The sequence below is a fragment of the Rhodnius prolixus genome, unplaced genomic scaffold (assembly GCF_049639745.1).
Source record: "Rhodnius prolixus isolate KJV_2025 unplaced genomic scaffold, Rpr scaffold_1, whole genome shotgun sequence".
In the NCBI taxonomy this organism is placed as follows: domain Eukaryota; kingdom Metazoa; phylum Arthropoda; class Insecta; order Hemiptera; family Reduviidae; genus Rhodnius; species Rhodnius prolixus.
Window position 1 is genome coordinate 1,784,269 of NW_027411581.1, and position 17,327 is coordinate 1,801,595.

Genomic DNA, 17,327 nt, shown 5'->3' on the forward strand with positions numbered 1-17,327 from the left:
TCTCGTGATTGTGATCAATCAAATCAATCGAAAGCTCTCGGATAAATTATTTCCCAATAATTTTTCCATCAACCGCCTCATTTTCTAAATATAAATATATAATTTCTTAAGTTGCAAACTTTGGTTACCAATTTACCTGGAAACTGCATTTCAACATAGATTTCAAAGTTCTTAGACCAAATACGAATGGGGTAAAAGTAAATTGTTCAGAAGGGTCATTTTATTTCTTCCTGCAGAGGGATAAAGAATACAAAAAAGAAGAAAAGTGTTAGCGAGATGGGAAATTGTATTCTTGTAGTGAGAAGGAGTAACAGTTACTGGCCACGATATGGAAAACACCGGAGTCTAGGAAGGCTGCATATATATGGAAGTAATAATAGCAGCATTTTGTAGCTGCGAGGTAACAGTGCTGGAGTCTACAAGTGAACTGGAGCCAGAACCCTTCTCAAACCTGTCAGCGGCTATAAATAATTCATCGTATCCTATTTGCCCGGCCCAAGCAACGGGAAGTGAATGCTAAACTCCGGGACTCACTCTAGGCAACTTTTTCTTCCTTTTTATTAACAGTTAAATAATAACTCATTTGAGAGAAGCTCTTACACTGCTGTTAGGTAACATCCTGGCTCTAATCCTGAAGTATCAGTGTTTGAGAAAGTTCCAAGAAAGGAGCTCCTGGTAGAGATTGGATTGATAAACAAGGGACAAGTCCTGTTTCCCATGACATTGCAGCCAAAGAGGTTTACTGGACTCCTCGCTGGATGTCTAGTATGTAAAGTTTTCCCTCCTTGTAGGAATTAGCACGGGTCATTTTTGCGATAGGATCTGGGTTCCAAAATGCGTACGTAGCCTAGCAACACAATGCAGTCAAACAGGATAAGAAGTGGCTGGAGTTATCTTCGCTTTATGATGTAGTCGGCATCGAGACTCAAGGTTAACTCATTCTACACTCTGAAGAGAAAAAGCCATTGTGCCGACCACTTGCAGTTTGGCAATTATAGATTTCTTTTGCACATCAAAATTAAGATGTTTTCAGACTTGTGATTACCCTGCCGAGCGCGGCAAGTGAAAGTTTGTTTCAGCACGCCAAACTGAACTTGTTCAGTTGCAGTCATCTATCCAGTCTGGAATGGACAGGAACAATCCAAGTCCTTAATTACCAGAGATAAACACCAGCAATTCAAACAAAAAAAAAAAAAAGATCCAGATCCTGTCCCCCCAAAAAAATATACCATAACTTCCTGGCCAAAGAATCCGTCAAAAGACACGGCCACTATCTAAACAGTATTTCGTTTTGCGTACGCCCATCCGAACGAACTTAACGGGTAAGAATGAGGAAGCCAATTCACTAGGTACGATTTCCGGCGAAATCTTGAGAAAAATGCGACAAACGATCGTAAAACTCACACTGGGAAAGATGGGATTAAAGAGCTAATAATGTTTTACAACGCTCCCTCTTGTTTTGAAATCTGTTTAACAATATCCGGCTCCGGAAATGTAGCGGCATGCAGCGCTTGTGCACAGTGCTTTAGAGTCATCATCTACGAGACTTAAATATTGCTGAATTCAATTTTACCGCAAATTTTCTTTCGATTTTTATCATCAATTTATTGCTGGAGTAAATATGTTGCCACAAGTTGCTGAGAACTTCCGTTGTAAGACTAAGAAGTAAGAGATAGTCGTATGAGTTGGTCTCAGGCTTGAGCTCTGTTGATGTATTTAAAAAGTCAAATTAGTGGAAGAAATTGTGAGCTACATTTAATGGACAACATTGAAGCCTGGGTAGTCCATTGGTGGCCCTTTTAAAGTAGAGTAACGCTACATAAAGAGTCGATATTTATTCTTCTTCTTTCTTTTTTTTTAAAAAGAGAATTCTCTCCCTCCATTCTCTTCTCCTTCTATTTTGTCTCTTCATTTTAAGTAATAAAATTAAACGGAGGTCTCGCCCAGACAGAGGCTGAGAACGCCAGGCTATTAAAGAAAGTTGAAGTGGGCCCTTGCTATTCCCGGCAAAGTGGGCCCTTGCTATTCCCGGCAAAGTGGGCCCTTGCTATTCCCGGCAAAGTGGGCCCTTGCTATTCCCGGCAAAGTGGGCCCTTGCTATTCCCGGCAAAGTGGGCCCATAATTGAATTAAAAAAGAAAAAGAAGAAGACAGAATTCTTTAGAAAGAAGAGATCAATTTTGATTCATTGTGAAGACGGCGCAGGCCGTGACGCAAGATACCCTCCTCCCACCGCTACCAAGATGGTGGAAGCAACGATATTCTTCGTGTACAATTATTCACCAACAATAATATTGCAAAAATATCTGGAGGTTACACACTCATACCAATCTTCTCTTAGGATTCAAAACTTATTTCGAATGTAGGTTCCCACTTCAAACTGTCAGAAAAACCCTCTAAATTTACATTCTAATCAGAGCTAAGAGAAAAACGTCTGCACCATACGAAGGCACAGACCAAACTCCATGACTTAAGATTTGTTGACTTACAAGAACATTTTAACACTCCTCATAATGTCCAAAACGGATTTCTTAAAACAAATTAGTAAAGTAAAGTAATTGCCTATTTTGTCAGGCAGACTTTACAACCAACTAACAAATTAGGTGCGCGTGGACGAAGGCGACTAGCAAACATATTTTATTATAAATTTCTCATATTAACCATTAAAAGTATAGACTGGGAATATAGCCTAGTACCGCAATACATCTTAGCTGTGCGGGTCTAGCATCTAACCGCTCGGCTACCGTGGCGACTAACAAACATACTTTACTGTAAATTTCTCATATTAACCATTAAAGGTATAGACTGGGAATATAGCCTAGTGCCGCAATACACTTTAGCATTGCGGGTCTAGCCTCCAACCGCTCGGCTACCGTGGCGACTAGCAAACATATTTTACTATAAATTTCTCATATTAACCGTTAAAGGTATAGACTGGGAATATAGCCTAGTACCGCAATACATCTTAGCTTTGCGGGTCTAGCCTCTAACCGCTCGGCTACCGTGGCGACTAGCTTTACTATAAATTTCTCATATTAACCATTGGGAATATAGTCTAGTACCGCAATATAATCTTAGCTTTGCAGATTCCGCTTGGTCAAGCTCCAAGTCAAAAAGTTGAACCTATTTTCCGTTTTTAAACTGACAGCAAACTCCACATACTTTCGAATTTTTAACGTACATTTCTGGTGATAACAGGAAAACAGGAAATCTGCAGGATTACTATACTTCCTCAAATACAAAGTAAGAGGTTGCAACAGACACAATAAATCGATCAACAAAATCAGGCCATTGGATAAAATTCTTTACCTGTTTATGGGTATTATTTGAGAAGGTACACTGCAATGGCGAATGGCCACAGTAGAGTAGATTTAACCATGTTTCCGGTTCTAGGGAGTTGACGACCGGCTCACAGAAGGTGGTCTGGAACCTTAAAGTGGCTGCGATCAGTGCCTCAGGATAGGTTTGTATTTCGGCCGGTTCCAGACTTAAGCTCGCCATGGGCCATCTTACGTCCAGCTCTACTATCTGGAAAATAAGTGAATATATACGATTATACTGCAAAGTGTAACAATGAGAACATTATTCTATTGAAAGTAGTGACTAAAGTTATATTTTTAATCATTTATGGTTCAAAAAAGTGAAGGCAATCATTGCTTTTATTCATTTGTGAATTTCAGTTTATTTATCAGGCTTTTTTTTCTCTTATTTCTGACCAGTATCGAATTTCCATCCATCTTCAGAGATGTTTGAAGCTCCGCTTTGAAGCAGAGATCTTGATTTCCACTAATAATGCTTTTCCCACAAAGTCTACTTACTATTATCGCAACACGGCGTAGAAGTTTTAAAAGGTCCAGCTATCATACCAGTCTCTTCTCCAGGCAAGTCTCCACAGGCAATGGACCCTGCCTGCAGCTGTAATGTTTCATAAATCTATCGTGCCCTATAAGAAGGCAAAAAAGGCCAGGTTTAGCCGGAAGAAAGCCTTCGCTTCCAGGACTTCTCCACATCAGCCCAAACTTAGGTACAAGCAGCGCATACTAGCCGGTCTAATCTAGGCACTACTTACTACCACACCGTCAAAGTGACGGAAATGAAGAGAGAAAAACTTAATCGTAGCAAGGGTATCTACTTCCGGACCATTTAACCACAAATTGGAAACTAAATTTGGACTCGTTGCTTCGTTTAACCCGCTTAAGACAATTCAATCCCTAAAATTTGAAGCAATAACAATATTTCCTTATTACCAACGACTACGAAGTCACCAGAATATAGACATATCGGGGAGGGGCTCCCATAAAAACTTGCATGAAGTTATGAATATACCTGTAAAAAAAAAAAATACATTGTAATAAAACTGAATGAGCGCCAGTTCTGCCAACCTCACCAAGCCAAGCTATTGGACACGCCTACTGTAGGCGTACTGTTTCAGGAAATGTTTTTAACAGGATACTGTTGGCAGGACTGAATGTATTGTTTAGCTGTGTTGAACAACACAATGGCTTCTTCATAGTGGAGTTACTGTCAACAGCATGACTACTGCAACTCTGCAATAACTATCAACATTACAGTGATGTTGTGGCTCTCCTATTGGTGGTAATTTTGGTAACTGAATTAACTGCTCTTCTTCGGCCAATGAAACCAATTTGAATGCCGAATCAAACAGAATCTGGCATGAACACGAACTTTGAATTTTCTCTCAAATCTCTTCGAAACTTCAAATTTTTTTTCGAATCAACTATCAACGACCACAATACGTTGCTTTGTTTAGTATTTGATATGAAACGAAGCTTCCAGCAACATAGGCGTTAAAAAAAACCAAGACACAAAACGCTCTTTTGGAACTAGTGATTGGATTACATAGCTTTGGAAATTTGGTGACGTCATTTTTGAGAAAATCTCAAAAACTGGAAAATGCTTTTAATAAAATTGTACTTCCGGTGGTGGGGTGGGGGTATTTTGAACGCAGTTTCCGAAAGGGGTACCCAATCAAATGAGATTGGAAAATTTTAGTTTATTGTAACTTTGTGTTAATAAAGAAGTAAAGTAATTGTCTATTTTTTCAGGAGGAGCTTAATGTCCAACTACCAAATTAGGTGTCGTATACGGAGGCGAATAGCAAACATACTTTACTGCAAATTTCACATATTAACCATTAAAGGTATAGCCTAGTACCGCAATACATCTTAGCTTTGCGGGTCTAGCCTCTAACCGCGCGACAATCGTGGCGCCTTTGTATTAATAGAATTGAATGGTCATGTACAGATTATCAAATTATTATAGTAGTAAGAGGAAAGATGTTTTTTTCGTTCACAGAGGGCATCAAATCCCAGGGGATTCTCTGGGGAATCTAGGGATCGAAATTGGGTAACAATGTTTTACAGTTTCTCTTGCAGGAGGGGGATAAGAGAAAATGAAAATGAAAATCGCTCCTATTTCCTTTTAGGGGGAAAAATCCACTGTTATAAAGATTAAATTACCATCCTAAAGGGCGAGCATAGATCCCCTTGAACAACATTAATCTTGTAACACAGCCAGGAGCGGTGGAAGAAGAGGGCTGTTTTATGTCTGGAAGAAGGACTAGGGACACAGTGAGTTTGGATTCTCCTGGAATGAACGCAGGATGCAAATTGCTCTACAGCATTGACTAGGCTCGTGGAGAGCCTACTGTAGGCAGGAGAAGGACAGAAGCTGGCGGTAAGAACACCGTGACGTTGTAATCTGCTTGCCGCCAGAGGACAGCGTGCAGCACAGACTCCAAGAACAGTTTAGAAGACTATGTAGATACTAGTGGTAGTATAAACTTTACCCACTTCCAGCAAAAAACCATGATTAGGGGTTGGGGGAAGAGTCCAAAGCTTGCCAAAAGATGGTGAGGAGGCGGTGAGTCTCCTTCGAGTTCAGCTATGAGGATGTGGGCAGGATCTTCTTAAATTGAGCCAGCCGGCCTAAAAAAAGTGTCACTAGATGTTTGCAATGATTTGCTTTTCAAGAGAGGCTGTATATCGATTTGAGAACCTCGAGCTTGAACCACCCTCCTCTTCCTAAGCGTTCTTGCAAATCTGCCCACACCCACAGAGTTCCTGTGCTTGGCCGTCTAACGCCCATTTCTGACAAATTACACTAAATGGACTTTCGAAAGAATCCCAACCGGAAAATTCACTCTTTTTCCGGATTTAATTTAACAGTTACGACAACGTTAACTTTACAAATTTTCCTCATTCTTTCTATTGAACTAAATGCTTATCGATTTTCATTTACCACTATTTCTCACCACAAGTCACAGTTTTTTATTTTCTCTCACTTTATTAACAGAAAGTACTGCGATCCAGAGTCAAATGACTCAATTTCGCCCTAAAAATAAGTTTTGAGTCCCATACGTACAAAAAATGTGGTAATTCAATAACAAGACATTCTTCACTACGTTCTAAAATACATTTTGTCCACTTTATTTTATTTATTTTTTCTATTTATTTACAACCTGTAGATACTCCTTAACAAAAACTTACAGTTTAAAATGTTAAGTATAAGGGTTGATTAAACGCCAAAAGGTACACAAATCAGCGAGTACCCAACATTTCATTTATACCTCATTAATAGTTAAGTAATTCTACTGCATTAATTTTCATTAATAAGTTATTTTTTAGAATTTATTAGATGTCACAGACCCTTATGCTGGCCATTTTCGTCTACAAAATATATGTTCAAGTAGCACTGTAGATTGACTGTAATAACTAGTTATCTATAATAATGAAACTATTAATTACAGGTTAAAAAGAAAAACGTTACAAAAAATAAAAAAAAATTATGAGGCTAAAAAATTCAAAACTTTCTTTTAAAAGAAACTTCACCAACATACATCAATGATTTTCAAAAATCGTCGGTTTAAGTTCATCCTTCGATTAAAGTAATTGTTATTTTATGAAGTAGTCAAACGTTTATAATAATTATCTGGCTTTACCGCAAGTAACATAGTTTTCTTCAATTACATTCTCAATCTAGGTATTCATCCCACAATGTTGTATATATGTAATATAAAGTAAATAAGATATGCATATTTTTAGGACAGCTAATTATTCCAGTATTTTACTATAAGTAAAATTAGGGGGACTAAATTAAATTACAATCGAGAAATCAATAATTGTTGTTGAATAATCTACTTGTTATAACTGTGTGTTATTTGTGCTCTCGAATATTTCGGTAAGACGAATTCAAGACAGTAGCCTACTCTAACTTTGTCTTTTTCTACTTTAACATGCATGTACGTATGTGTGATTTATCATAATTATAACAAAAAAATATTATAAATGAAGTGGCCAGCATAAGGGTCTGTGACATCTAATAAATTCTAAAAAATAACTTATTAATGAAAATTAATGCAGTAGAATTACTTAAATATTAATGAAGTATTAATGAAATGTTGGGTACTTGCTGATTTGTGTACCTTTTGGCGTTTAATCAACCCTTATACTTAACATTTTAAACTGTAAGTTTTTGTTAAGGAGATTTTTGTACCTTTTGGATAGATTTTCCTTTTTGTCTATTTTACAAAGTTACATATCTGCTTTACAGATTTTTTTAAAATTTGGAATAAGCAATTCTATAATTATAACCTGATAAGGTGTTAAGTCGGAACCGTAACTACCACTGGAGAGATCTTTTTAAAGAATGATTATAGTTGCGGTCCCCCAAACCATCCCCAATAACAATGTTTTTGAAAAAGCGTTTTGAATAACATAGGAAGGTATTTGTACGTAAATAGCAAAATTAAACTACGATTTCAGTACTTCCTTTTAAGAGGAGTAAGAAAAATAAACTACGATTGCAGTACTTCTCCCTAAAAGGCAAAGAGGCAAAGATTTTTTAATCGAACGACAATTCATTGATTTAAATCGGTTCACTCATTGATAATTTAAACGATTGCAGTACTTCCTCTTAGTAGGTGCAAGAGCATCAGCAACGTAGAGGAGCTTTAACCACTTATTCGAGCTGAATTTTATCAAAATCGTACTAAGCGTTATAGAAATATTGGTAATAATAGTTTTAGAAAGGGCCTTATTTGGGTGGGGCGAACTCCCCTCCTTATGAGGCACGGCGTCGAGACTTTTAAAGTGCAAATCTGTACAAAATTTCGATTCGAATGACACTTCGGTCGGTTCACGTGTCGATAATTTGAAACGATTGCTATACTTCCTCTTAACAAGTGTAAGAGCTGATCGCCGCTTTAATGTTACGTAGGGGAACCCTAACCCTATCATCCTACCAAATTTTATCAAAATCGGGCCAAGATTTACAGAGTAATTAGTAATAATAATTTTGGAGGGGGCCTTGCATAAAGGGGGCTAACTCCTCTCCCATTCCATGTATAGGATCGAGACCCCCAAAAGGCACATCTACATAAAATTTCGAATCGAATGACACCTCATTCATGAAAATCGGTTCACGCGTTTAGGCGCTACGTTGTTTACAAAAAAGGTAACAAGAACAAGAAGAACAAGAACAAGAACAAGAACAAGAACATTTTTTGAAAAAGCCGTTTTTGCTCATTTTCGGCAACTTTTTTCTCGAAACCTATTAAATCTGGGTCGTTACAAAACAAATACAGTGATAAAGGAGGGTTTGCCCTATAATTTAAAGAAAATTTGGGAATTTTATCTTTTATAGAAAAAGAGAAAAAAATTGTCAAAGTTGGATGTTTTTCAACGTTACGCTTTTTCGTGCAGTTTTTGACGATCAACCCTTATACAACTGTCCTACCGGACAGTTTTAATATACATCAGTAATTGTGGTCTATATCGAGTTGAGCACAGATTGTTTGCAGAATCCTGGTGGATCTAGCGCCACAATCGAGGAGGCATGTTGAGAGAGGCCCAGCCAATGCTGGAAACTCTCTGGAGGTTGTAAGGAAGGTTAGGAATGTGATAAAAGGTCGCTGGGACAAGCGTTGAGGAGGACTTTCGGGATGGCCCGTTGTGGATAAGGCTTGTGCTATTGGGATTAGGATGTATGGTTAGGCTATTGTGGAAATTAAAGGAAGCCGAGAATGAATTAGGTCATTGACAACAATTAGGAATTAAGCAAATTAGGATATTTAGGACTATGTGGAGGAATACATTGGATACATAATAAGGGGTGTTTCAACTCATTCTAACTCCTTTCTGTCCCCCAATGTATGCTAATCGCATCGCACGCATGGACCTCGGCAGTTGTCGTACTTACGACAACTTCCGACGGCTCATTGCTCTGTTTCAGTCCCCGCTTTGTCGTCCGAGTCGTACACCGCAGCCTGTTCGTAACGTTTTTTCCTCTGGCACTTGTACTGAAGTGCTTTCCGTTTTCCGCTATTCTCGCTACACCGCATGTTCACCGCTATAAAGTGTACGAGTGTCCACATCTTGGAAGATAAGCTTGGCTATTGTAACTAGAATAAAACTTACGATTTTTCTTATTTGAATTTAACTGAGTTCAAGAGATTTACAAAAAATATATCCTTGTGCTAAATTCAAATTAGAAAAACTTTGCGATTACAATACTTCCTCTATTGCGAGGGCTAGAAGACAGTAAAAAAAAAAAAAAAAAAATGGCGCCATTGTTGGCCAGCTGTTTTTAAAGTAGATAAATTGAAAAAGGTCTTCTAAAGTGATGAGAGAATAGTCTAAGCTTGATAAATGAAACCAATGGAAAGCAGAACACTTGACAAATGCAGTCTGCTAGAAGGAAAGAGAGAGAATCGGCGTACATCCTGACCAGAAGAATAACAGCAAGAATGATTGAAGCAGAGGCTGGTTGGTTTGGAGAGGCTAGCTTTTGGACATACTAATAGCAATGGTCTGGTTGACCATCCTGAGTGGGGGGGGGGCAGGCAGCGAACTGAAATGCTCTCCCAGTGAAGATATATCAAGCTCAATTTTCTCTTCCTTCCGGACCAGGCTCCTCACCCAAGAATACATGGACACTGGAGATGAATTACATTTAGGGAATACAAGAACCTAGTTCGACCATTTTGATCAATGAAAGTTTGGACGACATTTTGGAATATTCCAAAGGAATTTTCACCTGTTAAGAGAGATTAACGGATTGATTAATTGATCAATCGATATCTAAGAAAGTTGTTGATCACCTTATCGGAAGAATTTGAAGCTGTGAGGAGAATGAAACGGGAGTGATCTTCAACATTGCCTGGCAACGAGATGTGAGACGCAATCGATTACTGGCTGCTGCTGTATGCGTACGACTTCGCCTGCCACAGCACCACCGGAACCAAGAACCCTTAATGCGACTGTAGCAGGGCGAACAGAGCAAGGTTGTCTCTCAGGCTCATGTACCCGATTTAGGCGATATCCTAAATAAGCCTAATGTTGATCCAGCTTCTGATTATCCGATTTTCGATCGTCCATCAACACACATGGAACATCATTTTTAGGTCTAGAATCTTGACTTCCGCTCACAACGTTTCCAACATTATGTCGCTACGCTGAGCATACTACAGGAAGATAACCACTGGGTTTTCACTCGAAGAGAATCTCGGAAAAGCCGCGATTTTTTTTTGAAAAATCTGATGTGCTCACTCTCAAAGATTTTTCCCTTATTCCAGTTGTCAGAGTCGTTGACTTCCGGGAACATTTTAGTAAATCTCAAATTGAACGAATTTTCTCCGAATTATTCAAGAGAAAATTTAAGGAACATTTTGTGAGAAGAACAAATATCAGAAAAGTGTAAAATCCATTGAGAAATATCGTACTTCCGTTAGATTGAACTTTTCTTTATGAGGAATTTTGGCAACACATTCAACACTCGTTTATAATGTATGCAACACAAAACGGAAACATTACGTTCTATTTTGTTCCTTTAATGGTCTTATGGTCCTAAAGCCTGTCCATCTCCCAACTCCCGGATGTTCCTGGGACAATGTTCCCAACAATAGTCGTAGGAAATTTGGAATAAGTAAAAGATTTGCTCAATAAAGTAGTGCTTCCACTGCAGACAGATCATTTTCTGAAAACCACTTATTTCCGGTCTCAGAAGACCTCAAAAAAAGATTATTTCCGGTGAAAAAAAAAGTTTGGCACGATCGCAAATATACGCACCTTACCTAGTGAGAGAATCTAATTTGGATTCCTTTCGCTCACCTGGTTGTTAGTGGATAGATTCTTAGACGTATCAACAGTAAGTTTGATGCCGTAACTACCGCCGCTGGTGATGACACCGCAAGGGAATCTAGCCTGCGCCTGCGTAGTATTGGTCCAGGTGAGCGGCACTGTGCCCATATGCTGCCAATCCTGTTCGGTGGCCCGTTGCAACAGATGCAACCTGCCGGTCAGTCCTGCCCATCCGCCTTGCACATGCACCTCCAGATCGCCAGACAGGGCTACATGTCCAGACGGTACAACCACCTCCAAACCCCCGTCCACCACCCACTCTGAAACAGACAGTGTTACCACACTTTTATTAATTATAATTTCGATAATTTGTAGTCACACCTTTCAAGAGAGGTGCTCGCAGAAGCTATTTGTATTCGTGCAGATTTTCAATTATGAGTTAGTGACTGGAAGTAGCCATTTCGAGGTCCCCAGAGTCCGAAAAACTGGTTTTTACCAATTTGTCTCTGTGTGTGCGTGTATTCTCCGTAAAGCATGTAAATAGTTCAAACTTAAAGACGCGAACAGAGGAAGCTACATGGAGATTTTGGTCATCATCGATCAAGAATAAGTTCCATTTTTCTCTAAAATCGTTCCTACGATTCACTTTGCATTACTGGGTGCACTAGTTTGCATATATTTAGATCTAGAACTTTTAGATCTACACATCCTGTTCCAGGGCAAAGCTAAGATGTATTGCAGTACTAGGCTATATTCCCAGTCTATCTATACCTTATATGGTTAATATGAGAAATTTATAGTAAAGTATGTTTGCTAATCGCCCCGGTAGCCGGAGCGGTTAGAGGCTAGACCCGCAAAGCTAAGATGTATTGCGGTGCTAGGCTATATTCCCAGTCTATACCTTTAATGGTTAATATGAGAAATTTATAGTAAAGTATGTTTGCTAGTCGCCTCCGACCACGACACCTAATTGGTAGTTGGACGTTAAGCCCCGCCTGAAAAAATAGGCAGTTACTTTACTTCATTTTTTTAGTTAAAGTTTTTTCCAATAGAAATATTAAAGAAACAATAAACTTATTCTATTTTAACTTATGAATGAGTTCGCTTTCACGATCATGCTTTGGAAATAGTTTCAAAACCTGTTTTAGATAATAAAAAGTTAATAAAACCAAATTAAAGACCGATATCCTACAATAAAAGGTTGCTATTAGCAACCCACAGTGTTATTTTAGTAGATATCCAGTAACAAAATGGCGGTGGGCGTCACTTAACGTCACGCTGTGTATGTTTGTTTGTGTGTATTATATATTAAGGAGGCAATGGCACAATGGGAAAAGCGTGCTAGCTGCCACACAGCTATCTAAATCAGTTAATTTAACAAGAAACAAGAAAACTGGTTTAAATTTTCGCCGTAGAGTCCTTCAGTGTAATTAAACTTGCGTTTGATTAAAACTTTGTTTGTAGAGTACAGACAGCGTGCCGGTCGTAACATGATCTATAAAGTGGTATATGTGTGTGTGTGTGTATTGTAGTTTAATCATGAAATGAAGCGGAGAGATTTTACTGGGTTATTGTAAAATAACTTATAACAGAATCTCTCCTGAGGTAGAATACTGATCTATTATTCTCTGTTCGTACTGTTTGTCAATACGCTATAAGAAGATAAAAGGACAGGCAATGTTATAAATTCTAAATCACAACCCTCAGAGAGTCATCAAATCTATTTTAAATGAAACCAAAATGGAGTTAGAGTCTTGACTGCACGCTCTGCAGGACTATAATGAAGAACTATTGGTTCTTCGTTCTGACACAGTTGTTCCAAAAATACTGCTTTGCCAAGTCCTTCTAAGTTCTTACTTCGGAGATGAAGGCTAGGAAGCATGGATCTCCATGAAAAGGAAATATAGTTAAACGTGTTCCTATAAGGAGGACTGAGTAGATTTTTCCTGCAATGATAACAGCTGAGACTATTTCACTAATTTTTGAAGGAAAATTATTGAGCTAGAACTTTGAGTAATAGAAGAGGATCGAGTGACTAGTCACACTTCGGAAACGGAAACGGAACAGTAAGAGCTCGCGAGCTTGCACGTGATCGTGCGCAAGTGCCGCCTTAAAACACCAAACCCAGACCTGGTTGCTCTTCTTCCATCTCTACCGTCCATATTTTGAAATAAATCTGAACCGCAATATATCGGCAGGACTTAAGACAGGTTAAAGAAGCATATACCGTGGGGTTTGCGCTTCACCTCCTCTCTGCAGAGTCCATAAAATTCTGTAAGGTGGGGCTGGTTAGCCGCAGGTTAAAATCGGCTGGTAAGCCGCAGGTTAAATTAAAAGGAAATTTATTAAAAACTGAAGGTACTTTACGTTGTTCTTCCAAAAAAATTAATTAAATACTCAAGAATGCGAGTTTAATTACCACAAATTATTTAATAAATTGCATAGTTAATAACATCGGGTTTTTTTTTCAAAGATTAATCAGTGATGGGCAGAAAATTCGTATTGGAAATTTTGTGATGGTTTAAAGTGTTTATATACACTAGAATAATAAATGTGGCGGTGGTCTAGTGGTCAAGTACGAGGCTTGGTGTGTGGAAGATCCCCGGTTCGAATCCCAGCTGTAAAGCTACTTTTTTTTATTTTTACTGAAAATTGTTTACAGTAATGTATGAGCTCCTGCCCCCGTCCACGACGCCTAATTGGTTATTGGACGTTAAGCTCCGCCTGAAAAAATAGGCGATCACTTTATTTGAACAGAAACATGTTTACATTAACCTTTTGGTATTTGTTAAGTGGATCGCGAGGCAAACACCACAATTAAAGTGGGTTTAAATATAAAAAAAAACTTGTTAACAATTTCGTTTTAAAACTAATATTCATTTTTTATTAAAATATATTTTAAATTGGATATTCTGTTAAAATAGAATCAAAAATTTCACGCGCCTTCACTATTAATTCTCTAAAACTTACCAGAGAAATAGTTACAAGAACTCTACTAGAAAGCGCTAGTCGCTGGAAACAATTCTAAACTTTGACCATCAAATAGAGAGTTGTGTGAAATCAATTAAAGATGTCGACACTTATTGGCTCCCGCAGCTTGTAGAAAGATGCATTTCCTTTATACGTACGCGTCCACTCTTGTTTAATACGCACTTGAAGTGGGGCGGAGGGAACACAGAAAATCAAGAATTTGAAATGTTTAGAACTATTTTTTTGTTCAAAGTTTATAAACAAATCTTTTTAAGCTATCATTTTTTTTTTATGTTTGAACGTAACGAAGAAAATATTAATAAAAACCAAAAATGGCAGTAAAGCGACAGTAAATAGTTTAAATGTGAAAATTGCACTTAATAATATTAGCTAGTGGAAAAGCGGAAATTAATTTTAAGTGGTAGATTACTGTACAAAGTTGATTACAGTGACGTTAATTGAGGTAAATGGGGCTTGTAAACTAGTAATTACTAAGTAATAGAACCGCCATTATTAATAGTTATACACATGTATAAAGTAAAATTATATGGCGGGAAAGAGTGAGTGAGAGGGAGGGTTAGAGTGAAGCAGCGCGCGTAACTACCATTAAGAGAAAGCGCGGGAGGATAGATGATAGTGGTTTATTATCAAATTATACTGATGGGTAAGTTTATACAGTGGTTATCCCAGCGTTGCCAACATAACATTGGCCGTCGGCGGAGAGAGCAGAGCACTCTGCTGTGCAAACTTGGCAAGACATGTTGTTATACCTGCTTAGGTCTGCTGGCTTCCTATCTACTAGTAAATTAATTGCCTATTTTACGAACAACTACCAAATTAGATTTTTTTACTAGGTAATTACCATAGCCCATAATTAAAAAAAATACAATTTTTTTTTTAAAATGGGCCACTAGCGTCAAACAGCTGTTATACGGTCAAAACGGTGTTTTAAAAAAATGTAAACATTTAGAACAATTGTTTAAGCCAAAACTTTAAAATCTGAAGAAATTACAGCTGCGAACTTCTTGCAACTTTTCATTTTCAAAATATTTTGTTCAAATACATACGAGGTGTGGCTATTAAATAACGAGACTGATGATGCTACAGATAGAACTATGCATGCGCCAAATCCTAACGACCGACAGCTGTGTGCAGCGTAAAGCCTTCTCTTTCCAGATTGCAGCGTCTCATGTGTTTTTGTAGAGAAATCTGTCTGACCGGAATCGTCGTTTGTGTAAGAGGTGTTAGTTTCGTTTTGCCGAAAACATGTGATACTACACAATGTAGTAGAGCTACGAATTGTCGTGAAATTTCACATGATACTTGGTAAAACCGCTACTGAAACTTATCTTTTATTAAAAGAAGTTTATGGCGATAAATGTTAATCACGTGCGCAAGTTTTTGAGTGGTTCAAGCGTTTCCAAGATGGCCGAGAAGAAGTCGGAGACGATGACCGCCCAGGTCGCCCTTCCACGTCCAAAAACGGATGCAAATATCAATTATAATTAATCAACATTACCGCGTCAGGTGCTTGCTCAACTCCGTGAAAGAGTAATGAAAAAAAAAGACCCGACTTTGTGGAAGAACAATTCCTCAGGGTTCTCCCATCAAGACATGCGGCGCCGGCTCACACTGCACTGTCTGTCGTAAGACGTTTCTAGCCAAGTACAACATCCCAGTTTTAGGCCTCATCCGCCTTATTCGCCTGACCTGGCCGCCCCATGTGACTTTAGATCTGTTCCCCAAAGTCAAAAAGGAGCAAGATTTCAGTCCGTTGGAGCCGTTGTAGGGATAGGGGAGGGGTGTATATTGAAGGTGATGCTAACTAAATAAGTATAAATTTAAAATAAAATGTTTTACAGCAATAGTCTAGTTATCTAACAGCCACACCTCGTACTTACGTATGTCTTCAAAATCAATTTTCTTTCAGTAAAATTATTCAATTTTATATTCATACAAATACAAAGTTAGAATTAAAAAGAATTTTACCGAAAAGGATTGGGTTATTTCAGCCCCAGATATTTTTTTAAAGCATTATTATTAAAACTGTAATTTCGTTTAATAGATGCCATAACTTAGTTTGGAATGGATAAAAGCGTGGCAGTAGTAATCGAAAGATAGTATCGATATTAATATTAAAAAGTCACTGCCTGCTTGATAAAGCAATCTACGAACCGTAGAGAAAGGAACAATTTGAACACAGACACACACACAATCGCACAGACAATACAGATTTCAAGAGAAAGAGAATAACAGAACGAACGGAACGAATGTTTTGATATTCAGCGAGCGTTTTTACAAAATATTAATTTAAGTTGATTACGTATGGCAAGAGAAGCTACTGGCTGACTTCTTATCGTCTACTTTCTACCTGGCTGCCATCTTTAATTTCCTGTCCGAGGGAAAATCTTTTTCCTTAAAAATCATAAAATACTTAATGGCTGGGAAAAAGAGGTAGGGGGCGAAAAAAAAAATTAAACAAATATCAAGACGTGTTCAACTTTTCTATTTTCCTTTTACACTTTAAACATTCGAAAGATAAAGACGAACTGTACAACACAAGAAATGTGTAAAATAAGGAGCAATATTTAATGTTAATTTTGTTTTAAAAGAAAAGACAAACTTTTGACCAAATTAAACAATTAATAAGACTTTCTGTCTAGAGAACAAAAGAATGTAATAATCACAACAAATATTATGTTATCTTTGTTTACAATAAACAGCAAAAAAAAAAAAATAAATAAAAATTAAAATAAATGTCATGAATTAATTAAAACTGCTTATCAGCGATAGGATTATTATTGCCGGAAATGAAAACGGTTCGTGTTTTAGTAGATAAACAATGGCGGGTATTGCTACTGAACATACTCGTAAAAAAAACAAAAACAAAAACCAACTATGAGTGTGTTTGGGGTTATCAGCCGCGGTGGGCGTGTTTAACCTTGACGTAACCTTGTTACACTGCACTCAGCTGTCTATCAGAAACTGTCTAGACCTTATCTGTTGTATACGCTAGCTGTTTGCCTCAAATATCTGTTCTCACAGTACGTATCTCTTTGCCAACAGCCGACGTACAGTTTACACACATGCAGTTTGGGAGACATTGGCCTTTGTATATACTCGTAGTTAGTAAAAAGTAAAGTGATTGCCTATTTTTTCAGGCCGACTTTACATCCAACTACCCAATTAGGTGTCGTGGACGGAGGCGACTAGCAAACATACTTAACTGCAAAATTTCTCATATTAACCATTAAAGGTA

General features: G+C 37.9%; 1 protein-coding gene across 18 annotated transcripts in view; it reads right to left on the reverse strand.

Annotated features, from left to right (window-relative positions):
* Positions 1 to 17,327, reverse strand: part of gogo (thrombospondin-1 like protein golden goal) — a 499,603-nt gene that overhangs the window by 30,878 nt on the left and 451,398 nt on the right. For 10 of the 18 annotated variants that reach the window (XM_074124324.1, XM_074124332.1, XM_074124278.1 and 7 more), the window contains 2 exons: positions 11,129 to 11,418; positions 3,309 to 3,527 (listed from right to left, as the gene is read on the reverse strand). In XM_074124324.1, the coding sequence (XP_073980425.1) occupies positions 3,309 to 3,527; positions 11,129 to 11,418 (509 nt within the window). The remainder of the gene's footprint in view (positions 1 to 3,308; positions 3,528 to 11,128; positions 11,419 to 17,327) is intronic. The other 8 variants (XM_074124386.1, XM_074124391.1, XM_074124352.1 and 5 more) reach the window with 1 other exon arrangement.